This window comes from Candidozyma auris, chromosome 2 (genome assembly GCF_003013715.1).
Source record: "Candidozyma auris chromosome 2, complete sequence".
Classification (NCBI taxonomy): domain Eukaryota; kingdom Fungi; phylum Ascomycota; class Pichiomycetes; order Serinales; family Metschnikowiaceae; genus Candidozyma; species Candidozyma auris.
The window spans coordinates 488287-512912 of record NC_072813.1 but is presented as its reverse complement, the minus strand read 5'-3'; the positions used below and the strand labels follow the sequence as shown (position 1 = coordinate 512912).

The 24626-nt window shown below is 44.3% G+C and overlaps 12 protein-coding genes across 12 annotated transcripts; 4 read left to right on the top strand and 8 right to left on the bottom strand. All coding sequences in view use genetic code 12, as the record gives it.

The window, feature by feature from the left end:
- Positions 1 to 83: 83 nt before the first annotated feature.
- On the bottom strand, positions 84 to 2084 carry CJI96_0001689 (DNA-directed DNA polymerase alpha subunit POL12; the record flags this gene model as incomplete). The annotated part of the gene is made up of 1 exon (XM_029035223.2): positions 84 to 2084. One exon carries the CDS (start codon positions 2082 to 2084, stop codon positions 84 to 86), a length of 2001 nt encoding a protein of 666 aa, XP_028890465.2.
- Positions 2085 to 2295: 211 nt separating this feature from the next.
- On the bottom strand, positions 2296 to 3162 carry LHP1 (Lhp1p; the record flags this gene model as incomplete). The annotated part of the gene is made up of 1 exon (XM_029035222.2): positions 2296 to 3162. One exon carries the CDS (start codon positions 3160 to 3162, stop codon positions 2296 to 2298), a length of 867 nt encoding a protein of 288 aa, XP_028890464.2.
- Positions 3163 to 4282: 1120 nt separating this feature from the next.
- On the top strand, positions 4283 to 5071 carry CJI96_0001687 (uncharacterized protein; the record flags this gene model as incomplete). Its single annotated transcript, XM_029035221.2, has 1 exon — positions 4283 to 5071. The coding sequence occupies one exon, from the start codon at positions 4283 to 4285 to the stop codon at positions 5069 to 5071; it is 789 nt and encodes a 262-aa protein (XP_028890463.2).
- Positions 5072 to 5154: 83 nt separating this feature from the next.
- Positions 5155 to 7992, bottom strand: IST2 (Ist2p; the record flags this gene model as incomplete). The annotated part of the gene is made up of 1 exon (XM_029035220.2): positions 5155 to 7992. One exon carries the CDS (start codon positions 7990 to 7992, stop codon positions 5155 to 5157), a length of 2838 nt encoding a protein of 945 aa, XP_028890462.2.
- A 566-nt stretch (positions 7993 to 8558) lies between these two features.
- On the bottom strand, positions 8559 to 11516 carry BBC1 (Bbc1p; the record flags this gene model as incomplete). The annotated part of the gene is made up of 1 exon (XM_029035219.2): positions 8559 to 11516. The coding sequence occupies one exon, from the start codon at positions 11514 to 11516 to the stop codon at positions 8559 to 8561; it is 2958 nt and encodes a 985-aa protein (XP_028890461.2).
- A 1116-nt stretch (positions 11517 to 12632) lies between these two features.
- On the top strand, positions 12633 to 13697 carry SWD2 (WD-repeat containing protein SWD2; the record flags this gene model as incomplete). The annotated part of the gene is made up of 1 exon (XM_029035218.2): positions 12633 to 13697. One exon carries the CDS (start codon positions 12633 to 12635, stop codon positions 13695 to 13697), a length of 1065 nt encoding a protein of 354 aa, XP_028890460.2.
- Positions 13698 to 13757: 60 nt separating this feature from the next.
- Positions 13758 to 14627, top strand: CJI96_0001683 (uncharacterized protein; the record flags this gene model as incomplete). The annotated part of the gene is made up of 1 exon (XM_029035217.2): positions 13758 to 14627. The coding sequence occupies one exon, from the start codon at positions 13758 to 13760 to the stop codon at positions 14625 to 14627; it is 870 nt and encodes a 289-aa protein (XP_028890459.2).
- A 108-nt stretch (positions 14628 to 14735) lies between these two features.
- PRY1 (Pry1p) lies at positions 14736 to 15734 on the bottom strand (the record flags this gene model as incomplete). Its single annotated transcript, XM_029035216.1, has 1 exon — positions 14736 to 15734. One exon carries the CDS (start codon positions 15732 to 15734, stop codon positions 14736 to 14738), a length of 999 nt encoding a protein of 332 aa, XP_028890458.1.
- A 418-nt stretch (positions 15735 to 16152) lies between these two features.
- Positions 16153 to 19140, bottom strand: CJI96_0001681 (uncharacterized protein; the record flags this gene model as incomplete). The annotated part of the gene is made up of 1 exon (XM_029035215.2): positions 16153 to 19140. One exon carries the CDS (start codon positions 19138 to 19140, stop codon positions 16153 to 16155), a length of 2988 nt encoding a protein of 995 aa, XP_028890457.2.
- Positions 19141 to 20122: 982 nt separating this feature from the next.
- ATP7 (F1F0 ATP synthase subunit d) lies at positions 20123 to 20647 on the top strand (the record flags this gene model as incomplete). Its single annotated transcript, XM_029035214.2, has 1 exon — positions 20123 to 20647. The coding sequence occupies one exon, from the start codon at positions 20123 to 20125 to the stop codon at positions 20645 to 20647; it is 525 nt and encodes a 174-aa protein (XP_028890456.1).
- Positions 20648 to 20720: 73 nt separating this feature from the next.
- On the bottom strand, positions 20721 to 21401 carry CJI96_0001679 (uncharacterized protein; the record flags this gene model as incomplete). Its single annotated transcript, XM_029035213.2, has 2 exons — positions 20721 to 21329; positions 21378 to 21401. The coding sequence occupies 2 exons, from the start codon at positions 21399 to 21401 to the stop codon at positions 20721 to 20723; spliced, it is 633 nt and encodes a 210-aa protein (XP_028890455.1).
- Positions 21402 to 21446: 45 nt separating this feature from the next.
- CJI96_0001678 (uncharacterized protein) lies at positions 21447 to 23336 on the bottom strand (the record flags this gene model as incomplete). The annotated part of the gene is made up of 1 exon (XM_029035212.2): positions 21447 to 23336. One exon carries the CDS (start codon positions 23334 to 23336, stop codon positions 21447 to 21449), a length of 1890 nt encoding a protein of 629 aa, XP_028890454.2.
- Positions 23337 to 24626: the final 1290 nt, after the last annotated feature.

Genomic DNA, 24626 nt, shown 5'->3' with positions numbered 1-24626 from the left:
CTATTTCAATATATAGCGGTATCTTGATCACCTTTTGCCCGATATTATAATCTACTATTGATTCGCAATACATAAGCCTTTCTTCAACTCCTCATGATCTCCACCTTCGCTCTCAGGTACACGTTGTTATAGAACAAGTCCTTTGAGCCTTCCACTTGCTCAACATTCCCTTTCCCATCTATGTCGGGGGGTGCAATTCCCATCACAACGTAACTGCCATCTTCCTTACTTGGGTCCTTGTGAGCACGCACAAATTGTCCCGGGTTAATGACGATCACGCCCTTAATAACCTTGGCAAAGAATTTGAGCTCTGAGGGTATAACCATTATGTCTGGTAGAGAGTCGATCAACTCTGTAAGACCCATATAAGGCATTTCTAGACTAGCTCCGCCGATCTGCGTTTCTAAGAGATCTTCTGCAACGCTTCCGTCAGTCAAGCCGATCAACCTTTCAGATTTCTCTTTTGGTAGCGTTTGCCTTTTCACAAAACCAGGTAGAAACGGATAGTACCGTCTTTGCTCGAAAATATGGTTAGCTATTCTTTCGAATCTATTAGAGAAGAGCTTGCTTTTGTCGGGGGAAACAGTGCTCTTGTACACGTCTTTGAGATCCTTGAAAATATCAGCGTTAGAAGCACCGAGGACTATCTCGTTAATTGAGAAGGTTGAAGGGTTTGGAAAACACTTGAAGTTTTTCGGAAGGCCAAGCTTCCTTCTGTCAAATGCTGATTGTGGATATGATGCATGCTTGCTTGCAGAGTCCCGTAATGAAGGGATGAGGATCACTTGAACTCTTGTGTCAATTTTTTTGAGAATGGGCGAGACCTTGGTTTTGAGAAACTCGTCAAGATTTCTGGGCTGCTGGTTAGCGGGTGTCTCCGGAATTTCAAGTTCCCCTGCAGCAACAGCGTCATTGGTGATGTCAAGAAGTGGACCAAACAAGATGAGAACGTGAGGTTTGACGACATTGTTGATATGTTGAACAAAGTTTTCTAACTTGGTGAAGTTGAGTGTGTGATGATTGGAGAATGGTCCTGACGCAATCACAATTTTGAGACTTTCACCTTTGCTGTTTCGCTGAAAGTCTTGTAACTCTGCCACATTGGATACTGGTGACCCCAATTCAGGCAATGAGAGCACCTCGTGTACGACAAAAGTACGACCGGTTGGGTTTCTTCCTTTTAAACCAACAATCTGACCTGGGAAGAAGGAAAACTCCGTCAAGTTCGATAAGTCTAAAGGAATCCGCTGCCCAATTCCTCCAAGACGAGACGTCTCCAAATACAATGATTTATCGTTCAAACTCTGGGTGAGCATGGCATCATAGTGTGGAGAGTCGGGCACTATTCGTCCACAACAGGCGATATCTGACTGCAGATTCATGCACGGATTACCAAGCTCGATTCCTTTATCTTTAAGCTCCGCGGAGAATTTCTGACTAAAGACGTCAATTTGATCATCCAAAACATCAGCACTCTCCAAGAGCTTCATGGCCATTGTTCTGAATTTGAATTTCTCTGGGTCGAAGTTGGCAGAGAGACGAGCTGCGCTGTCATTCAGCTCAGTGACATCAATGGTCGGATTGAGACACTCTAATACTGTGTTTGACTCGTACAGTGAATCTGCCTCTGGCTTCATGGTACTCAGAGACAACATGGTATTATCAGCCGTTGCGAAATGAGAGGGGCTTGACGTTAATGGAGGATCACTTGCCAAGTCAACTTTCCGTTTCTTTAGTTGCGGTGTCGAGGGAATACCAGCTCCGGGACTCGATGATAGCTCCATTGTTGAACGCATCATTGGTTTCCTTCTTCCCTCGACGGTCTTCTTAGCTGATGCCACTTTCCTTGTAGATTCTGAGTTGATTGTTCTTTGTGCCCATTCTTGAAACCTATCGATATTTTCAGCCGTGACGTCCAACTCACCATTCTCTTGAGTTACAACAAATGCCTCCCATTGAATGTATAGGTCCTCATTGGAGTAATTAAAGATATCCTTCACTGAGAGAAGCCTCTTTATGGTCTCGTCGTCAACAGGACCGAATTGAGAAAGAATCCACTTTCTCGTAGCCTCGTCTACCTCCATTTGTGTCGAGTCGATGAGGCCGTACGCGAGTATTTACTTGTGGGTGTATTTGGTCGCGGACGCGTATATGCTCGCGCTCATGAGGGAAAAATACTTAGATATCTTCGAACTCTCACATACTATACAAACAGTTCCTGTCCTTTTATCTGTAATTCATCTATTAACAGTTGTTGGCATTACTAGGTACAAAGTTATTTGCTGCTTACAGCATTTAATCCTCCTTTGTACTCTCCTCCTTGGCCTCTTCCTTAGCGCCTTCTTTAGGCTGTTCATTACCCTCTCCTTTGGCTTCCTCTCCACCCTCTTTTGTGCCTTCCGTCGCTATCTCGCTTGTCTTTTCTGTATTGTCCTTTTCCTCGGACTCAGTCGAACCTTCACCTTCCTTCTTCTCATCCTTGCGGGCTCTCTTATTGTTACTGTCCTTGAAGGAGCTTCTTCTCTTTGTCACCTCATTGACACCAAATCTCTTGCCCGATTCCTTCAACTCTCTGTATCTCAAAAGAGACATCTTCTTCAAGAGATCCTTCTCTTCGACACCCTCAACCACACCTTGAGGGTAGCTGACGTCCAACAGCAAGAAGAACTCCAGATCTTCTTGATTCTTGAACTCCACGTCAACCACACCAAAGAACTCTTTGGCTCTGTTTCGGATTCTACGTACAGAGCAGATCGCCTGTTCCTTAGGCAACTTGGGCACTATTTTGTCATTGAACCACTCTTCCAATACCTCCTGTGTCACACTGGTGGGAAATCCTTCAATGTGCACCGAGTTTCTTCTTCTGTTGTTTTTCAATTCGTTACGGTCCTTCAAAGGAGCTTTTCTTCTGATCATGTCCTCATTGGCAGACAAAACGAGCTTGTCCGATTGTTTTAAAGCAGCGATCACCCTTTCTTCAGGTCTATACTGTCTCATTCTTCCAAATGTCAAGATCGTCTTCAACTCAACCCATCCATCGTTCGCTTCATAGATTCTCCAGAGGAAACGATCCGTTTGAAGGTTCGAATCTGAGAAGTAAAACTCCACCTGCTTTCTTACTCTGGCATCAAAGTCTTCTCCTGTGTAAACCGAATCAGACATCTTTTAAAAATGTTTTCTTTGATCTGTGTGTGCTGTTTACCACCCAAGATCAACTGCACCTGGCATCGAGTCCATCAATTTTTTTGCATCACCCACAGATCCGTACCTCCACAGATTTTAGCACCCACTAGGGCTCCCGGGGTTTTACAAGGAAGGTACTCGATGCCGAAATTTAATTGATGATAAGTCGAGACAAATACATGTTCCTTACTTTTCCCAGCAAGAGTAGTCTCTTCGCTGTGATTATTGCAGCTGTACTTTTTCCGGGCAAAATATCAGCTTGAACTCCATATCTGTTCAAAACTAGTGATTAAAATCCGTTTGACTAAATAAGTCAAAGGCTAGTTACACCATATTTACTAGGTGTGTGGTGTTTGGAGGGTAGCTGATTGGCTTTCGCTTCCATGCCTTGAATGTAAACCATTTCGATGCCAAGTAGATTGGAGAGATGATCAAGTCATAGGTAGCTGATTAACAGCTAGGACCCGCATTATTGGACACTTGAGCCAATAAATGCTTCCATTACTTGATGTTCTCATCTGTATTTCATATGTGTGGCGTATGTCTGCGAATTTGCAGCCATTAAGAGGCCGTCAAAAGAGGTCATTTTCGTTGATGAAGATGTTTAAAGTCAAATGTTTTGATAATTGAGCCTCTTAGCCTTGAACTCGACATCATTTGCTCTGATTTCTCGTCTCGTTCCATACTCACACATCTCACTTCTATTCTCCCGCAAGCTCCTATCGGATTTCACAAAACTAGCCGCGGACATCTCTCACTAAAATATGCTTCAAAAGCTACATACATATTGAAACTTCTTCAATTTTGACAATTCAAAACGGATTTGTGCATTTGTGCATCTCTCTATTGTAAATTATCATGAAATCAATGAAAAGGTTGCAGAATGGAGAAAGACGAAAAAAAATGCTGGTGATGTACAGTTGATGTCCTCAGTTGTAAGTCGCCATTATTACTTTTAAATCTTCAGTCGAAACTAACCGGCAGCATCTGTCAATGACTTCAGAGACTTCCGACTTAAAGAAGTACCCAGCAACGACTGGACAGGGCGAATGTACGGGTGTTTGCTTTATGTAGCTGTAAATATCACGGAATTTGCAGCATGATCTCCTCTTGTTTCAAAACAGCTTTGCAAAACAGGAGACTTCTTACTATGAGCGTCGAGAGGGCCCTGGCCGAAAGAGCTGCTGAGCTTGCAACTAACTATGATAATGTCCTTTCCAAAGTACAGAATAAGTCGCAAGAGCATCGAGTGAGATTGGTAGCGGTCTCAAAGCTCAAACCAGCTTCTGATATCCTCGCTCTTTACGATCATGGAGTTCGTCATTTTGGAGAAAATTATGTTCAGGAGATGATTTCAAAAGCTAAAGAGCTTCCGAAGGATATCAAGTGGCATTTCATTGGTGGGCTTCAAACAGGTAAATGCAAAGATTTAGGGAAGGGCATCGAGAATTTGTTTGCAGTCGAGACTCTAGATTCTCTCAAGAAAGTGAGGAAACTTGAGTCTGCTCGTGAAAGTGCAAAGTTGCCACCCATAAATGTTTACTTACAAATAAATACTTCCAACGAGGAGCAGAAAGCTGGTTATACCTTACAAAACGTCGATGAGATCTACGAAACAGTTGAATACCTACAGCAAAGTAAAACGCTCATCTTCAAGGGCTTAATGACCATTGGCTCTTTCGCAGAGTCTACATCTGACAGTGGAGTCAATCAGGATTTTTCTCGTCTAGCTGCATTGAAAAAGCAATTGGATGAAAAGTTTTCCTTAGACTTGGAGTTAAGCATGGGTATGAGCAATGACTTTGAAGCTGCTATCGAGCAGGGCTCTACAAGTGTTCGTGTCGGTACTTCAATTTTTGGTGCCAGGCCCCCAAGGAATGGTCACTGAAAGCATAAGCACCGCCAACAAAAGTTTGCATCACATCAAGTACAAAATAAACGCATCAATAAACGAATCAGCTTCCTAGGTTATCAAGTTCTCTTTAATAATTGCTTCAAACTCCTCTTTCTTTTGGACTTTTTTCCATGTTCATCAACAGTAGACTCTGTGGTAGACTTGTCGCTTGGCTCATTGACGCCTTTCTCATGTTCATATCCTGATTCTTGGACGGATGTATCAGCATCAGCAATGTTGCTATCTGCACTATTCGTTCCAGTGCTTTCAGGGACACCATTTTCAGTATCTTTGACATCTCCAGACGCAGGAGCAACGTTTGCTCCCGCAGAATTGTCAACAGGAGCAGCAGTATGATCGCTGAGATTAGGATCCTTAAGCTGTTTCTTGGCATCTTCAAGAGGAATATACTCTCTGTTCTTAGCGGCCGATGGATCACTGGGAGAACTTGCTATATTATCGGTGTTAAAGTCTTTCAGGGCATCAGCAGCACCAGCGCCAGCAGCACCAGTAGCGGCGGCACCCAGTGCACCGGCAAGAACATTCTTGTCAATGTCCTTTTCGTAATCATGACCCGTTGTTGGCACATGACTGTTATCATCCATGATTGCAGATGCTCGTTCTCCTTCTTGATTGACAGTCTCCACTATTCTATCACCCTTCTCAGCACGACTCTCCAATTCCTTGCGCTTCCTATCCTCAAGTTCCTTAAGTTCTCTTCTCTTTTTCTCTAGGAGATCCTTCTTATTAGTCATCTTGGACGAACCCTCTGATTCTGGTGCTCTACTAACACCGCTCAGGACGCCGGCAGGTTCCTCAAAAGTTCTATTCTTGGCTTCTGATTCAACAGTCTCATAAACATTCAAGTTTTTTGCTTGCAAAAGAGCCGAACTTGCAGTGAAAGATTTCCATGCACTATCATCAGGAGCTACGATGTTGGGAATTTCTCTTGAAGAGTACTGCTGTTTCTTCAAGTTGATAGTGTTTTGGAAGTCATCATTTTCAATCTCCTTGTCAGACTTGAAGAGGTCGCTGACCTTATTACCAAGGAAACACAATAAGAAGAATAAGTGCTCTGAAAGCAACAAAACTGTCACAAGACCAACGGTGGAACCAACATTGACACTTGCTTTGTCAAAACCAAACAGGCCAAACTTTTTTGGTGGCTTGGCACCATGACGGTAGAATGAAGCGACAAGAGGCGACACTATGGATCCGAGCCATGCCAAAAAGAAAAAGGCAATGTCCCATGGGTAGATGGTGTCAATCTTCCTCGCCACAACAGGCTTGAAGAAGAGGTCACTTGACAACCTCCATTCTTCTAACTTGAATGTGAGAATATTGAAAATGATACAAATGAGTGGAGCCAACGTCCAGATAGAACCGAAAATGGTCACGTACCCAAACTGCAAGGCAATATCCCTAAAACTGTCGTCAATTGAGTATTCTGGAAGAGAAGAAGCGCGGCGTACTTCATCTAACCAGGACTTCTCCTGAGAGTCTTCCTCAACATCGACCTTTGCCTTGCTTCCGCTAAGTAGTTTCTGGACGAAATTTAGTATGGGGGTGAGGATCAAAGGCAAGCCGAACTTCAAAACACTACCGATGACCTGGTTGGTAACGATGAAGTAGAAATATTGAGAGTCCAATCTTTGTTGATTGATCTCGAAGCTGTCCTCAGATTTGATATTGGTGAGGTACTGGTAAGCGTATCTGTCGGACCTCACTCGACCAGCAATTGCTCTCTTAATGTACACCAAATTTGGCTGAAGAAGGTGGGCAAAAGGCAAATAAATGAATGCACTGATAAGAAGTGGAACATAACCAGTCATGATGTTCAACAAGAACGACTTGATTGCAAAAGACTGACTGCGGGTAAGGTTGCTGTCGTGGCGCTCCCAGTCAATAAATCTTGCAGTGATTGCATTGTAGACTATGGTGAATACTGGTACAAATGTACTCAAAAGAATTGTCGGTGTTAAAGTCAACACGGACTTACCTGGACCATCGTAGATTTCCAGGATGAAGATCTCCAAAACAAAACACAAGCCTTGCACCGTAAGCAAAACACCGCCAAAGGCAAGTGCGACGGGTACAAACAAAAGCTGTTTAATGAACCTTCTTTTGCTCGCGTCCACTCTCTGCTTACTTTCATTCGCCTGACTAGACTCGCTTGCGAGTTCTGAGCGAAATCTCTCCAATTCCAACGAGTTCTGAACGCCCCAAGTGTTTGCCAAAAATTTTGTTCTTCTCCTCCACAAAACAAGCACACCTGCACCCCAGATCATGTTGATGAATGAGAAGGCAATTGAGTAGTTTTTCTTCTTCAAGAAACCAATTATACCAAACACAGCCAACCCAGCTAAGGCAACGGTGTAAAAACGAACGAAATCGAAATACAAAGCCACGCCAGGGCCGTAGAGGTTCTTAAATTTTGCAGTGGAAAAGGATGGCTGCCAAAGTTCCTTCTTTGCTGCTTCTGGAACATTGCTATCGGTCAAGTACGCATCCAAGGAGGTTATGGACTCAACAAATTTCCACTCAGAGGCACCTGGTGTGATGCCCACGCCACCAAGATTCTTCGGAGAGCACAAGTACTCGTAAATGAGTCTCTGTTTGTTGTAAGTGCCGCTATCGTCTTCAGTAAGCCCAAACTCGAAGTTTCGCAAGAGATCCTTCTTGACAAGTTCTTGGTACACACTGGATCTAATTTTCACGAAAACGAGAAGCTGATTAGCCCTGTCAGCCCCGGCACGCACCTGAGCACGGAACCCAAATTTCTCCAACGTTTCCAAAAGCAATTGCAAGTTAGCAGCGTCTTTTTTGGCCGCTTCTCTGGATTTTTCATCCTTGCCTGGCACGTTTGCGTGTTTCACGCCAATGGCAATGTCTGGCTCTATGTCTTGAATTGCCATACTAGTGAAAGTAGCTTAACAAAGAGAAAAATGGATCAAAGGTGACCTTTTCAAAGTTTTGCTCGATTGGATGCAAGATTGCTACGTGTTGACGGCTGTGTCTCTTTATGACTTGGTGCACGGGTCTATACTATGGAAGACCGGTACCCTCCGACGAATGGCTACACACTGAAAGTCAAGAGTTTCTTCATTAAAATACGGATGCCGGCTTACTCCCCACATCTTTTATAGCTCTTTAGCCAATCACTCACTGCATTCTCGTGGTCTGCTCGCAATGTGAAAGGCAATCTCCACAGATTTCCCCATATCACACGCGCTCCACATCACCTGAAGATTGAGTTGTTGAGTCAGCAAAAGCTTATCTTTAGTACGACAAATCATTCTCATAATATTGCACTTTTCCCGTCGTGAACTCACCCACAGCCTCCTTCAGTGGCCCCATGTCCTTGGCTCTTAGATAAACCACCTTTTTCACTCGCGCCATTCTGCAGTCACGCTGGTGCCTGCGGCTTAGGTGCGTCGTCATTATGCAGCGAACTGTTGGCGCTCTGTGCGAATCAACATCATCACCAACCAATGAATTGCCTGTCGACTATACGGAATACCCGCAATCTACCAGACTTTAGGTCATTGAGCTTTATGGAGTCCTTTTTCACGTTACCAGAATCGTCAGATTCAAGTACCTTGAGCTTTTCTTTTTTGTGGTCCACCTCAATAACCACTCCACTGTAGATTTGATTGCCGTCGCCGTAAACAACTGACTTGCTGCTAAGTCCACCAAGGCCATGGACAGTAAATTTGGCGTTCTTCATGCACAAAATATCACCAGGCTTCACCTCGTCGTTCTTTGAAGTAGAACCGTTTTGATTCTTGTACACAGTAACACCATAAGATTTGCTGCCAATAGGTGGGAGCAACCCGCCCCCATTGGACTTGTTGACTTGGTTGAAAACCGCATTTACAAAACCATTAGTCACTCGCGCATGCACAAGACTTTGCGCCACATCGACCACAGCAGCACCATACTGAGCATGGTATCGGTCAAGTAAATCCCTTCTGCTAACCACCGGTGGTTTCACATAGGCATTGCTGACGCTAAGCGTAGTTCTTGGATCATCACTGTCGTACTGAAGCTCGAGAACAATCTGCGATAAGTCATGGAACAAGATATAGTAATCTTTGACAATCACTTCTCTGTTTCCTCTCTTAGTTAATTTGTGACGGTCGACTTCGAAAATGAAGTCTATGCCAACATGAGCATCTAAACAGTCGGGAACTGCGTCCTTGATCCACCAACCCGAGCTTTCGCTTACATCTCGAAGCTCGTCTTGAAGAACTGGTAAAAATGAGTCAGCCTGCAATTGCTCGGCCTTACCCAAGGACTTGGTGCGGGTCAAATCTGATGATCTTCTCTTGTGCTGCAAATCTGTAGATGTGCGTCTAATAGAATCAACGGTATTCGCTCTAGAGACGGGCACCTGGGGTACAGGGGGTGGGTGTGCAAATGTCTTTGATCTATCCGGTGTTCCACCAAGGTGACCGGATGGCACGTTTCTGAGCTCGCTTTCCTCGTCAGAAGAGTCCTCAAAAGCTTCGGCTTGGTCTTGTTTTGGAGGAGGTCCAGTTGGGACTGGTGGAGGAGCCTTCGAGGTCGGAGTTATCAGGGCATCCTTAGGTGTTGGTGGCGGGCGTGGAAGGTCTTGTGGCTCGGAGGCATTTGAACGATTCACTGGAGGAAGAGGAGCTTCGGTTGGGATTGGAGGCGGAGCTCTAGGAGCATCTGGTGGAGGTGGAGGTGGTGCCCTAGTATCATGCCCTGGCACAGGGGGAGCGCCTGGAATTAGCGGAGGAGCTCTTGTGTGTGGCGGAGGTGGTTGAACAGGCGGCTGTGGAGCAGGGACTTGCGGAGCTGGAACCGACTTAGGCTCACGTGGAGGCAAGTGCTCGGGGACTGGAGGTACCGCAGTGGGTACGGCCGGAGCGCTTGGTACGTCACTGTCTAAGAGATCATTTCTAGGAACAGCGCCGCGATCCGAAACATCCTCATCTGCCTCATACCCGGTAACTTCTCCATCTAAAGTGGACCTTGGACCAAGATCCATGTTGTCTTCTCTCTCTATATTTTCTGGTTCGCTCTCAGACAGCTCTAAAGTTGGAGATTTCGGTTTGTTCTCATCAATTTGCTCGAAACCACGGGTATCAACTCTAGGAGCCACGTTTTGTTCATCTGTGTAATCAGATTCGGCAATAGAAGAGTCTTCCCTGGAAGGCTTAGTGGCTGCAACTGGGACTTCAGTCTGTGAGTCTTCTTCTTCGTCTCCAACCTTCACCGGAAGGGCACCAGGCTGCGACATGCCAGGGATCGGAATGGCGTGCGGTACAGAGGAAGCTGTTTGTGGTACAGAATCGCCAGTCAGCCTTGACTGCAAAGGTTGAGTGAAGCTCTCTGGTTCTTCCTGTTCATTCTGTACTTCAGACTTCGTTTTCTTGACTTTACCTGTTTTTGGGGCAGGGGCACCGAATGGTGTAGCCATACCCATCATGCCAAACATATTACGACCACCAGAGATTTTAGCCATACGCTCGACTAGACGACGTCTCTTGAGCTCCTCCTCGTCCTCCTCTTCCTCTTCGTCCTCTTCACCGTCTTCGTCAGGTCGCTCCTCTTGTTCCTCTTCCTCTCTGTCGTCGACGTCATCCGCTCCACCTAATGATTTATACAGAGCTGAGCCAGTGTTATGAGCGTCTAAAGTATTTTCAGTAAGATCGTTCTCGTGATGCTCGGGGTCTAAAGAGGCACCTGTACTAGTTGCAGAAAGAGAAGCCTGCGACTCTTTCTGGTGCTTCAAGCGCTCCTTCTCTTCCTCCATCTTCTTTTTACGTTCTTCTTTACGCTTTAATGCAGCTGCCTCTTTTTCCGCTTCTTCCTGCTGTTGCTTCTGGATCATGGCAATACGATCTTTTAAGCTCATTTTTGGCATGTTCGATTCCTCCTCTTCTGGGCGTGAATCATGCTCTCTCACAATCTCTGTATCCTTAGGCACATCGTGGTGAACATGCCCGACAAGATTGGACTGATCTCTTGGCTTAACAGGGGGCACGTAGGAAGACTTGCCTGCGCCGGCAAACTGTTTCTTCACAGCATAGGGGTCGTCTCTTTGCAGTTTTGGTCCCGGAAATATCGCTGGCTTGGGTACTTTTGGCATTTCCTCAACTATCCCTGCTTTGGGCTGCTCAATTGGCTCTTGAGCAGGAGCTGGCTTGGGCTCGTGGGGTTCGGCAGGAGCAGGAGCACTAGCCGGCTCGGGATGTTTAGGTACAACAGGAACAGAGGGCTCTGCTCTGACGACTTCTACAAAGTTCTTGGGAAACATCCCGCTATTTGAACCATAAGTTCCTGAGTACCAATCGTCATCCTCGATCTCGGTGACGGTAATAATCTGGCCTGGGGAAAAGTTCAAGTCGTCCTCATGCTCCGACTTGTACTCGAAGAGAGCCTTTACTTTAAAAGGCACTTCTGGCATGGCGTATGTACTTCAAACGAGACTTTTGAATTTTATGGGTTTCTGTAAAGTTGCAGGGTGACAAGAAGTATGAGGGGAAAAGTTGATACTAAGGAAGGCTCAGCAAGCGTATTCGTGAGTACTTTATGTATAGGAGTTGTGATAGCAGTCACGTGGACAGTTTCCCCAAGAACTTGATCAGTTCCGTCTCTTGGCAGATTCTACAAGAGAGAGAAATTCTGTTCATCTTGAGATCAGATTTTCCTCTTACGACTATCACCTCTGCTCTATTTAAGTGCTGGCTCCTGAGGTCATAAGTCTTTGTGCATCTCTCAACTCGCACCATTGCCGAACCGGAAGCTGCCAATTTGCAGTCGAGTAGTGAGTGCAGCCTGGTAGAGATAAGGAATCATCGGAAAAGGTCAAGAAGAGAAGAGGACGCTTTATCAAAATTTGATGTTTGAGGGTGTCATCTGATGTGAATTTCATAATTTCTTAAGATGGAGCCTGTTGAATGAATCTGCCATTGCATATGGTGATACAACTAGTGCCTCAGTCTTTGTAAGTAATGGGTCAGTAAGCTTACTACAGCTAGTGTTGTTCAAAGGAGATAAAAGTCAATGTATCTTACTTTTCCACCGGTTTTCAACGTTCATCCAGACACGCGTAACTACTCCTTGGTAGACCTATCTAGAGGATCAGTAGCAGCGTCGAGACAAAGCGGGTGCGTGCTCTGAAACAAAATGATCTGAGGCAATTCTCTAACCACAGCTATTCAATAAAATTAAAATAATGAGACTTGAGGAGTTTCGCAATGTCTCTTGTGCAAATTACACCTGAACTGTGCTGATCGGACCCACTTTGGGGTTGGTTGCAAAAATATCGCTTCCCCAGTTTGGGCAGAATCTTATATCAAGGAATCCAAGCTCTCCATGATACCACTTCATATTTGACGAATGAACAATCCTTCAGACTTATACAATCATTGACTTCAAATGAAGTGCATCTGTTGTGCTGAATTGCCCACTCTCTTTTTGAAACTCTGTATACGCGGTTTTGTTGTATGCATTTTTCCATATAAACACTCTTACATATAAGCAGACTTATCTTCATCACCACATACTGCCCCATCAGTCCATGTCTAAAAAGTCTCTGTCGACAGTGGCAATCACAGACAAGGTATTGTCGACACTCCGACCAGCGAAAAATTTCAGCAATCACGAAGGCGCCTCGATTACCAGTCTTGATTTTGACGACTCGGGCCAATTTCTACTATCTGCTGGAGTCGATCGTCTGATCCAGCTCTACGACTGTCACAAGGGCACAAAGGTTAAGGTCATCCCGTCACAAAAGTATGGTGCCCATCTAGCAAGATTCACTCACCACGACAATTGCTGCCTACATGCCTCGACACCGGCTTCCGAAACTGACGCGGACCACTCTGTCAGGTACTTGTCTCTTACGACAAAATCATACTTGCGTTACTTTCGTGGCCACAAGGACCAAGTGACGTGCCTTGAGGTAAACCCTGTGAGTGAAACGTTTTTGAGCGCTAGTGCCGATCACACTGTAAAGCATTGGGACCTCAGAGCCACAACACCTCTGGGTAATGTTGTGGCAGGACAAACCTCATTAGTGGCTTACGACCCGCATGGAATTGTGTTTGTGGTAGCCAAGGATCCTGACGCTGCGGATGATTCTGGGAAAGGAACTGTCCAGTTCTACGATCTCTCACACTACGAGAGAGGCCCCTTTGCTACGGCTAGCATATATTGCACTCCAGGTCAGAGATGGACAAAGACCGAATTCTCAAATAATGGTAAACTTCTCCTCATAGGCACCGACTCTGCTGACCACTACATCCTTGATGCCATGCTGGGGAAACTTCTCACTCGTCTAAGCCAGCTGAAAGAGCCACAGGTGGGATGGCTACGCTTCAATTATGCCTCTTCGGGGCTGGTTTCCTTCACGTCTTGTGGAAAGTTCGTTCTAGCAGGGTCGCCTAGTGGAAAGATTTCTCTATTTGACTTGTCCACTGTCAAGGCCTCGGAGAAGAACCCTTCTGTGGTCAAACCTTTCGACGTTTTAAATGGCTATGGAATCTCTAAAATTGTTGCCTGGAATCCAAAGTTACTCAACGTGGCAACCGCTGACGACCTGGTTGTTTTGTGGGCCCCTGACGTAGATGGCGACTTGATATAGACAGCTGTGTGTTGAGAAGTGCGGAACGAAATCGGTTGATGCGCATAGACCTACAACGCCATGTCCCTGCTACCAAATCTTCTATCGAAGTTTGTGAAAGCTAAAAACACCAGAGTTTTATGCAAGCCTCCAGATCCGCCATTGTCATCCTCATGTGAACGTTCGCCCCTACCGCCACCCCAAACATGGCAGTTTGTTGAACGAGGGTACCTCAAGAATTACCCTTCGAGATATTCCAATTGGCCACACATCACCACAAAAAAACTACCGAGAAGGCCAACCGATATCAAGGGTGTTGATCATATTGCTTATACCCATGTCGAGAGAAAGCAGATGTTTAAAAAGATGCCCATGGTTAAACAGAATGCGTTTTTCAAACTTAAGTTCTTCCCATACTATCACCACCTTTCGCTAGTGAGGAAGTCCAATATAGCATACACTTTTTCCAATGGGGGTGGCTCACCGTTGAACGATTCTGAACTCTACAAAGCGTTCAAAGCTTACAAGGGTCCGTATGCGAGAAACGCTTACTTCCGAACAACCCCACATCCCAAGGACAAAGCAGTTGCCAGGGCAAAGTTCAGAAAACTCATTAAACGAAGTCTTTTCGAGGCTCTACATGCAATTGTACCCAATGAAGCTCCATTTACAGTCAGCGGAATATGGTTCTTTAAGTTCGATGCTTCTCCTAGAACGGAGGATGACTATGCTATGATAAAGCGAGATATGCACAGTGCAGTAAAAAAAGTGCATAAAGATAGAGAGTTCCAGCAAAAGTTAGGTCAGCTTCTGCAAAAACACAACAAGGATTTCAACTATGGTGAGATCCTTGTTAAAGATGCTACATTGGAGAATAACCCAGGTGCAAACAGGGTTCCCGGCTATTATCCAAAGCTACCATTCATTAAAAACACTGCACTGCTTTTGTGATGACATTTAAAAGAAGGTCTGTAAATTATAGGTATTTTTTATAACCAATTCAAGTGGACGAAATGAAATATTCTACCTTTTCCTGAAACAACTGAATGTCATCGAAGACTAGATTGGGCGCAAAACATTAGCCTGTTCTTGACCAATGACATTGCCCACAGGATCATATTCACAAACAATGTACAATCCCCAATTGTTAGACCGGCAGTCCTTGTAGGCACATCCCACCTTGCGAGAACCCTTCCAAACAACCTGAGTGAAATGGTTGTACTCATTGTAAGTGTTGTAGTTGAATGTCTCTCCCTCATCATACCAAGCCTTAACGGCAGAAGGGCCATTGCTGAAGCCAGCTGCTAAGTTTTCTCCGTATTGTCCGTGAGTGTGAGTAAGAACACCAGAGCAGTCGTAAGCATCAGCGTTCGCCTTTGCGTACTCGTAAGGTCCGTCAGCCCAGGCCAAGTCGCCAACACCATGCTGAGCTCTGTACTTGTTGTGTGCATCCAAGATATCTTTGGCGAAGTCAACATCGATGTCCTCTTTGGAATTGTAGATAGCATCGTAAAGTCCACCAGTGCTGCCAGAGTCCGAGGAGCTGCTAGTAGAAGAGCTGCTAGTAGAGGAGGCAGAAGTGCTAGAGCTCTTGGGGCCCCAGAAATCAAAAGTGCTTGTAGCAGTTGATGTAGGCTGTTGAGTAGAAGTTCCAGAGTCAGAACCAGAACCCCCATCAAAGCTATCGAATAAATTTCTGAGCCAAGACGAGAAACTGAAGCCAGATCCAGAGCTGGAGCTGGAGGCCGTGCTGGAACTAGATCTCGAGCCTGAGTTAATCTTGCTGCTCAACCAGTTCAGAATTGAGCTCAAAATAGTGGAACCTATGCTCGAGCCTGAACTTGAGCCACCAGTTGCTGCCGCGCTCGCAGCTGAAGTAGCGGTTGTGGCGGCCACGGCCAGCGTAGCATCAGCACCAGCATCAGCATTTGGGTTGTAAGTGTAAAGCGATCCATCGGCATTGGTCACTGCAGTAGTCGTTTGCCAAACCGTCACTGGAGCCGCCAAGGTAACATGAAGCAAAGAAACAAAAAACACTACCACTTGTATCGCTATCATAATGGGTATGAAAAAGGAGAGCGTCGCCTCAAGTAAAAGATGAGCCTTAACAAAAAGAGCCTCAGGGTCCGATTTACATTTTATAAGAGGCACACCATGGGGGGTCTTCCCTTGAAAGGTAAGAGACGATTTTGCTTTTGGTTGCAAAAAAAAAGCCTCAGTGTGCAGGTAGGCTCATTTTGTTGCCTGAAGCGGATATCGCCTAAATCTCACATATCCCAATTAGGAAAAGTGTCTAAGACCTCGACTGCTCGAAGATCGTTGATTCTGCACTTGATATTTCACTTCCCCGATTAGGAAGTGACTTGGAAGTCTACCACATATCAACATCTAAACGACTTCGACCATGGGCAGTGTTGAGCATCATGCCCCGCATTCAAAGGGTCTAGAAACGTCCATCTAGGCATTATTTGTTTGATTATGATCTGTTATCGAACACTTCTTCCAAACTCAGGTGAATTACTTTGGGCACGCCGCCACCGGTACACCTGATAGTCAAGTCAAACAGGCGGCCATCCGCTTCAAGGCTTCTCATCGACAAAAGAACTCCGTAGTTTGAGCTGGTTGTGTGTAAAATACCAGCAGCCATTACGAGGATGTCCGCTGAAGTGTTGTCTGGCGTGCAATGTACAACGGCAAACCCTAACCTTTGGAGGGTACGCAGAACGTTCGACAGAATATACTTGTGATTTGTCCTCACAACTCCCCTCTTTTCTCCAGCTTGGCTTTCCAAAGCCTCCCCTATCTGGAACCATCTTTTCTTGAACTCTTCAAGGCTTAGCTCTGTTGTCGAGAGTGTCTTAAGCAATACAACCGGGATCCTAAGATGTAGAGTAGTGAAAGAACCACCACATCTATAGCTTAGGGAGATGACTGGGCTCTCACTGTCTTCGACCACGTGCCTTATCGTGGCCTCGATCTCCATTGCGGTCTTCACACCCACAGTGGAATCCGGAACTTTATTCAATTTGACAAAGTAGCTTGGATTTTCTTGCCTCCCAGGGTTCATTAGATCTAAGACAGTAAGTGCGGTGATATCTGTGTTAGCAGTTTTTGCTGCGTTGTTAATGATAGTGAACTGATAAAGAATCTTAGCAGCTCGCTTTGTCAACCTATAGGTGATCTTGATGAGTTGGTCCTCGTAGAAAATACCCGCGTCGTAATGCAACATTCTGTGATACCCACTATACCAATTGGGTGAGAGTTTTGTGACCGATGAAGTTGGCCTATCCCCAAATGGATCGCCACCACTTTCATCAGGATTCTCCTCGGCATCGCTAAGATCAGAATCAAAGTCCGAAGGATTTCCTAGGTTTTGATTTTGACCCTTAGGCCTTGGGACCTTCAGCACATTAACCGTAGATCTGGACCTACCGTTCCTGATTACTTGTAGGCTTCGCAAATGATTCATAAGACTATTCAGCTTGACATCAAACGGTGGCAAAGACTTGATGACTGACTGGGAAAATCTCTTCTCTTCTTGAGTACCGTTGACAGTAAGACTTCCTAATTTTAAATATTCATGAGCTCTGGTTTGAATTTCGAGATCAAGAGAAAGGCATTCTGCCTCAAAAAGGTCGAGGATGTCCGGAACATAGTTTTCATCGGGAAATCTTACCAAGATTTTTATGAAGGTGGTTAGCAATAGCGGTCTTGTTGAGACCTGCGCTTTGAAGTAGGCTTCATAAAGTAACCTGAACTGTGAAAAGATGCTAAACTGGTTTGCCTGGTCCTCTTCAGCAGCCAAGCTCCCATAGTCTCCAAGAACCAGCGCCGCAACACGTATTAAACTATCAGCAGGAAGCCCTTCCTCTTTGCGTAACAAATTAATTATCAATTTGCATGCTTTTTTTTGAAGATCCTCGTTGTTGACAATTATCTGAACGATTCTTTCCCAAACCTCTCCTGACGAATTTACTCCGTTACTTGATGTTGTACGTACTGACCTGCCCCCGATTGAGAGGAGTCGAAGCATCGTCGATATGTACCAAATCGAGTCAGTAGCAAACTTCTCCGCTAAAACAGCAATCTTAACAGAAATATCTGCCTTAAAGGACGATTCCGCTAGTGGAAGGTATTCTAAAAGCCTTGAAATAATTTGTGTGTAAGTTTTCTCGTCACACACGGTGAAAAGAAGATCAGCACTCTTTTTCCTCACTGAGATATCTTTGTCATATAGCGAGCGAAATATCTTTTCAAGATGATCTTCAAATGGACCTGTTGTGCTTGCCCTGACAGAAAGTTTCATCAATGCATCAAGCACGAGATATCTGTTGTTAGTTTCAGGAGATGTCAATAGCTGCACCAAAGCGCATATCGCACCCTCGATCGCTTCTACCGATGCATCAAGAAAAACGGCCAATGATACTGCTTGAAAAAGAATAGATGATTGGGAGTTTCTGCTAGGCGGGCCCTTGACTGGTCTCGATGCATTCTTGATCAGTCTGGAAACTGCTTGTCTAAGTTTCGATAAAGTCTGGTTGTCAATACTCCCGACAATGATGACAGGGTTATCTGAGTTTTCACCAAGAATGAAAAAATGTTCAACTAATTGAAAGAGTTTCACCACAAGCCAGGGTGCTGGTACGTCGTAGTAGTAGTAGTCCTCGGGACAATTTTCTTCGACTAAAATAGAATGAAGGCGATTTGCGATAGACGGAAGTAGCGACTTTGCATACTTCGGCTTGAGATCCACGAGTAGCTTGACCAACGGTATCACTGAGAGCACCACGCTAGTCTCTTTGTCGTCGACCAAGGCAAGAAGACGTGGAATCCATCTATCATTCAGCAAAATCATCAGAGGGAATAGCTTCAGTAGAACGTAAAATGTAATGACGGCTTTCCTTCTCGTAAAAGCCTTAGTTGTTGGCGACACACAGTGCTGGTATAGCAACCGTACAAGTTCTTGCCATTGAGAGGATGGGTCCTCTAGCTCATCCATTGCTGAGTTGTGAACTGTTGAATCCTGAGGGCACACGTTGAAATTCGATGCAATGAATTGTATGGCCAAACAGTTCACATCATCGGAGTTAGACTTCAAGTCGCTTAGTAGATGGGGTCCAATTAGCTCTAACAAATCTTCAAGGTGAGCCTTAAGTGAGGTGTTGGACCTGCTGTATAGTATCGATACCAGCAAGTAGCCAACTTGTTTCTCTCCATAGTCAGATGAAGCTATCAAGTCAAACGCTTTTTTCAAGCCAAACTGGACTTCATCTGTATAGCCAAGGAGGTATATGTACATGAGCTTGCAAAGGTATTTTTTCTTTTGGTAGGAATTGAGGGACAGGGTAAACTTCGACCGTACATTGTTGATCTCTAGATTGATTCTCTTGTGTTCTTCCTCGGCATCCTTGGAATTTCGTAAATCCACAATGAACTGGGTCAAGCCCTTCATGGTTGCGGGCATGATGGACGATAGGCGTTCTTTCCTGTCCAGTGTGTGAGCAAATGCGTTAAGGGAGAACGTTTTGTGAGTCCGTCAAATGTGTTGGATCTGCAAAAAATTTACAAGCGAAGTCAAAGGCTCATAAATCTGCAATTCAGAAAGATAGTACCCAGCATTGATCTGGTAAGAGGTGATATGCTGAATAATTCGCGCTCTATGCATGGTCTATTCTTGGACAATTCTCAATCTGACTTAGAGTGCCAGTCAGGTTGGGTAATACTGCCAGACATTGAGTTGAATAAATATATCGGCCTCAATGAAATATAAGGCTAATTTTGGCAATGTAATTGATGGAACTTTATTTCGTCTGCGGCTGGTAGCGCGTCAGGAACAGTTAAGGTGGGTAGACGGGTGATCTGGACTTACTCTGAGGAAGAGAGATTGAGTTATCTATGAGAAATTTCAAATCTTTGAATTCTCGTTATATTGCTGTAAGAGTGTGCAATGGTTCTTGGCGATTGGTGAATACAAGTTGTCTCAGTGGGAAGTGCATCACATTCGCAGCCATAAAATGGGTCATGTTTCGAAGCTTGCGCAAGACGCCGAACGAAAGAGGAATTGTGGGAAGAAGAAGAATGCAATAAGATTAATTTAATTTTGTACTTTTTTGTAGATAATGGTGAAGAGTTTTAGCTGAAGAATGGTGGGTGCTTGCTGATCACGTGCACTTTGACGAGTCTTCCGTTTCAAATAATTCCACTCGTAGTCTAACCCTGAGAGCCATTCGGTCTAGTCATCTACCAAGTCCCCATTTTCATTGTGAAAAAAATGAATAAAAATTACCGGGTGTCTGGAGTAACGTTTCTATGGTTCCCAGTAACAAACTGTGATTGGCCAATTGGAAAGCCCGAGCATCCGCACAAGCACGGTGGGCGCACTAAAGTCCACCAAAAAACTCAAGGCTTCAAGCTACGACTACCTCAGATCCATCTTAGAAATAACCATGTCTGTTGCTAAGAGCGCTGCTACCAAGTTGAACTGGGCTAACGTCATCTCTTCCTTGGGATTGACTGGCAAGACTTCTGCCAGCTTGACTGCTTTCAAGAAAAGAAACGACGAGGCCAAGAAGCAGCACCTTGAATTGACCAGTGAGCCCCTCGACATTGACTTTGCTCACTACAGAAAGGTGTTGAAGAACCAGAGCGTTGTTGATGAGGTTGAGAAGGCTGTCAAGGCTTTCAAGCCAGTCACTTACGATGTGTCCAAGACTTTGAAGACTATTGACATCTTCGAGCAGAAGGCCGTTGAGAACGCCAAGTTGACCGAGAAGTCTGTTTTGGAGGAGATCGAACAGTTGCAGGCCACTTTGAAGGATATTGAGGGCTCCAGACCTTTCGACCAATTGACCGTGGACGACGTTGTCAAGGCCAGATCTGACATTGACGACAAGGTCAACTACATGATCAAGAACGGTAAATGGGAGGTTCCTAGCTACAAGGAGAAGTTCGGTGACTTGACTGTCATGTAAACATTGCCTATCTTTCATGATCTACAACGATAACCTTTATACATGTGGTAATACATTTCATTAGCAGAAATTCTCATGTGCATTCGTGCCATGCTTCCTGGATATATCTGTAGCTTTTCTGGCCTACGGCAACAATATGATCAAACTTTTGGTAGAATTCTGCCGGAATGAATGTAAGTTCCCCTAGCTTTTGGGGATTTTCGTTGGCCCGCTTTAAGTTATACCCTTTTTCAAACTCACTGTCCCAAGTCGTAACGATCACATTACACTTGTACCACTCTTTCACCGTATCGACTAGATCTCGTAATTTACTATAAGATAGATTTCTGTGAGACAGACTTCTAAGCGTCCAGTAAAATGTGGAGATGTTCTCAATTATCAAAGTGTTCAAGTGTAGCTCGTTAACCTCCTTTACCTCGTCGTTCATGAGACCATTCATCTTCGACAAAAGATCATCGAAGTGTTCAATTCGTATAACACAGCTACCTACAATATTAGCTGAGTCCATAAAGCCAGCTCCACAGTCGAACACGACAATTGAGCCTTTCTCAGGACGCAATTTCTCATAGAAGCGTTTCTTTAAGGCAAGATTCTGAAACAAGATAACCGCGCTCTCATTTCGTAGCTCCTGCTCCTCCAATGACAATGTGACTCGTAGAAGAGAGCTTTCTAGCGCAATGAACTGCTTGTTAGCTCAATAATCATTCGTCATACATATTATAGTACGTACTTTTGCTAATGCAACTTCGAGCATACTTACATGCTTGTATCTTGACTGTTCGCACTAATCTAAAGACCACTAAAGCTCGTAATCTATGTCCTCGTCAAGCTCATCGTAGATGTTTTTGAAAAAAATGGTTCCATTTATCTCATGATCAAAGTTGAAATTGACTCCATTTATCAACATTTTGTTGATTCTCAAGTTTGTGAATCCATCGTTCTCGTCTCCCTCTTGACCGATGACCACATCCTCTGCATCACCACGATTCAAATTGATCATTTTTCTAATCAAGTCGTTGAGATAATGGGAAACCACAATTGAATAATTGGGATAGAATTGCTCTTTCCTGAGAAAAATGCAATCGTTTTCCCTTTCTTCAGCGTCGAAGAATCTCTCGTGTGTCTCTTTATGCTCAGCTTTTTCATCCTCAAAGTCCGCCATTTCATAGGTCTTGACTGGTAAACATCTGAAAGGTATGGAGAATTTGCTATCATGGAAGTTCCAAGTCAAGTTGCGCATGGGTCTAGTGAGCTGAAACATGTCTCCGATGTTAGTATCATATACTACCCGGTCAGCTAGAACTTCGCTCATCGCTCTCATCAACTGAACGGTCAACACGTCCTTGAAAACGTGCTTCTTGAAGCTGTAGTAACGATGATGGAGCAAGTAGTCGTCCAACTTAGTCAAATACTTATCGCAATGCTCGCATTTGCAGCCATTCCACATGAACGTGTTCATTGGTTGCTCGTAGCACGAAAGAGACGCAACAAGGTTGGGTAGCATCAAGTTGACCACATGTTTCTGAAGTGTCGCTAGAAGATTTGGAAGCAAGTTAGTATAGAGCTTGACTTTTCTCAAATAGTTACCCTCGAATCCATCGTCGATGACTCCATCAGGAGGTACATTGTGACGTATGGAAAGATAAAACAACGTGTCTGAATTTTCAACGACATGCTTCACAAAGTCCAAGACAGACAAGTCCCATATCTCGCAGTATCTATGGTCATTTAAACCATGATCACTATTTTGAATTATCGCCAAGCGTTTAAGTTTGGCAAAGTGGAATTGAGACAAGCATGTTACCAAGCAATCCAGATCACAACCATTAGAGTCATTGCAGCCAAGAGAAATCTGGAAGTTCTCGATAGTCGAGAAGTCCACGTAAGGAAATTTATGCTGTTGTTCATGCGTGTGAAATGCGGTGAAAGTCTTGAGCTGCGTCAATACAAAAGGCTGTGCTTTGTAGAGCAGCCAGAGAGCTTTGAAAAAAACATCAGCTACTCTTGCTTCTGACTTTACTAAAAGGTGCTCCAAAGTGCTGAGTACTTGCACGTGGTTGGCATTTAAATTTTGTCCTTGTTGAATGTCTGCAACGATAAGCTCCTTGAGATCGGGAAACGCCAGCTGACTTGGAAACTCATTCAAGCCGTCAACGCAAAGTGAAGTTAATGATGAAAAGCGTTTGGCCAAAGTTGCATAGTCTAGTTTTCGTCTAAGCTTCTGATCAGAGATGTAGATCTTTCTAATGGAAACATCTAGGGTGCTCAAATACTGGAGTAACTCACCTATAGCAGCATCAACTGCCTTATTGAAAGTTCCCTTTACTTCTATCAGTTCGATGTATGTAGCCAATAGAGGATTTACCTGGATCGATGCAAGGATTGTCTTTACTTTGGCCTCCACCATTTTCAAGTGCGCTACTTTTGATCTTTCGACATTGCTGAAACCACAAATCACCAGGGCCGATGATTCAATAAAGTCGTCTCTTCTGTAGTGGGATGGCGTTTCACTGTTTGTTCGTAAAACAGGATCACTTTGGATGATCAATCTTTTGTAGAGCCTTCTGAGGCAAGGTTCATAGAAATGAAAGTTGGTCTGAGCCAAGTTGAATAGCAGATTCTGCGGTAGAAAATACAACAAATTGTTGAGCGCATCCTTCGGAAACTCGAGCAACAGTGAAGTAGTCATCTCACGACCAAGTTGATAGGTGAATTAGCCTTGAATTTTGAATATAAACAGATTCTTTTGATAAGACTGCATGAGGATGGAAGTTGGGTTGCAGGTAATGCTTGTGAACGCCGGCTTTGGGGAACTTGCTAAGCAAAAGTTAAAATGGTAATTTGTGTTCTTTTCTGGTCGGAAGGGTCATCGTGCCAGTGACATTAAAAAAGCAAGCTCAAAAATCAATGCCCCCTATGTCAATGCAACGTAAGTATCTTCCTCCCCAACTTCGCAACCAACAAACAGCTATTTTCGCATGCATTAGTTTCTCGGTAGAATGAAACTTACCACCTTAACGTTGATATATGATGTAAAAACGATCGGGGGCAAGTAAGCCATAAAATTAGTTATAGACTAGGCTGGCCTTCTTGCTATTATCCCTGCCTTCTCTCTCTCTTTCTATACCTCTGTGATCACCTGAAGATACTAGTTCCACGAGTATGCGAAATTGTGCAACTTAAAAATCAAGAAAATAAGGCAGGTTTTCCAATGCCATTCGTATCATGCTTAATCCTAGCTCGTCATGATTGTTCAATCATTGTAAATTTGAGTTGTGGTTAACGGGATGGTGTTTAAAAAGTTGAGTTTGAAACAAAGTAGTGAATCTACTGTTTCATTGACCGGATCCTTTTTAGCAATATCGCCATAAACATCAAAAGCTTCTTGTGGTATAATTCACTCAGTACGGATTTGACTACGAGAATATAGCTTTGGTACGAGTTTTGCAAAGAAAGGGTCAGGGTAATATCAGTAAACAGCACAGGTAAAGAATATAGTCATGGAAACATATTGTTAAGATCGACTCACCCATATTGTAAGGCAATGATAGACTACTTTTTTTTTTTAAGTGAGTTCGACCTCTTCGGTAGCAATGAATGGCCCCCAGCTTATCTCCATCACATTTCTTCCGACTTTAATCACTGAAGGAAATCTACACAGCGTTTCGTCAATGCATTCATTTTCTATTCAATCATTATTGATTTTACTCGGCCTTGATGCCAAAGAGCGCTCTGCCAAGGTAGTACAATGGAACAGCCGTGGATACGGTGAACAAAGCGTAGTATGGGTACACAAGTGCCTTGGAACGTGGTCCTCTCAACCACAATTTCTGGTTAGAGTTTTGGTAGATCTTTTGCAACTTAATGATTCTTTGTGGGTCCATGATGAAGAAGATGGTGTACTGTTAACAAGGTACTTTGAAGCTATCTGAAAATATCAGCGCACTTTTTGAACCAATCGAAGTATAGGTATTGTTCG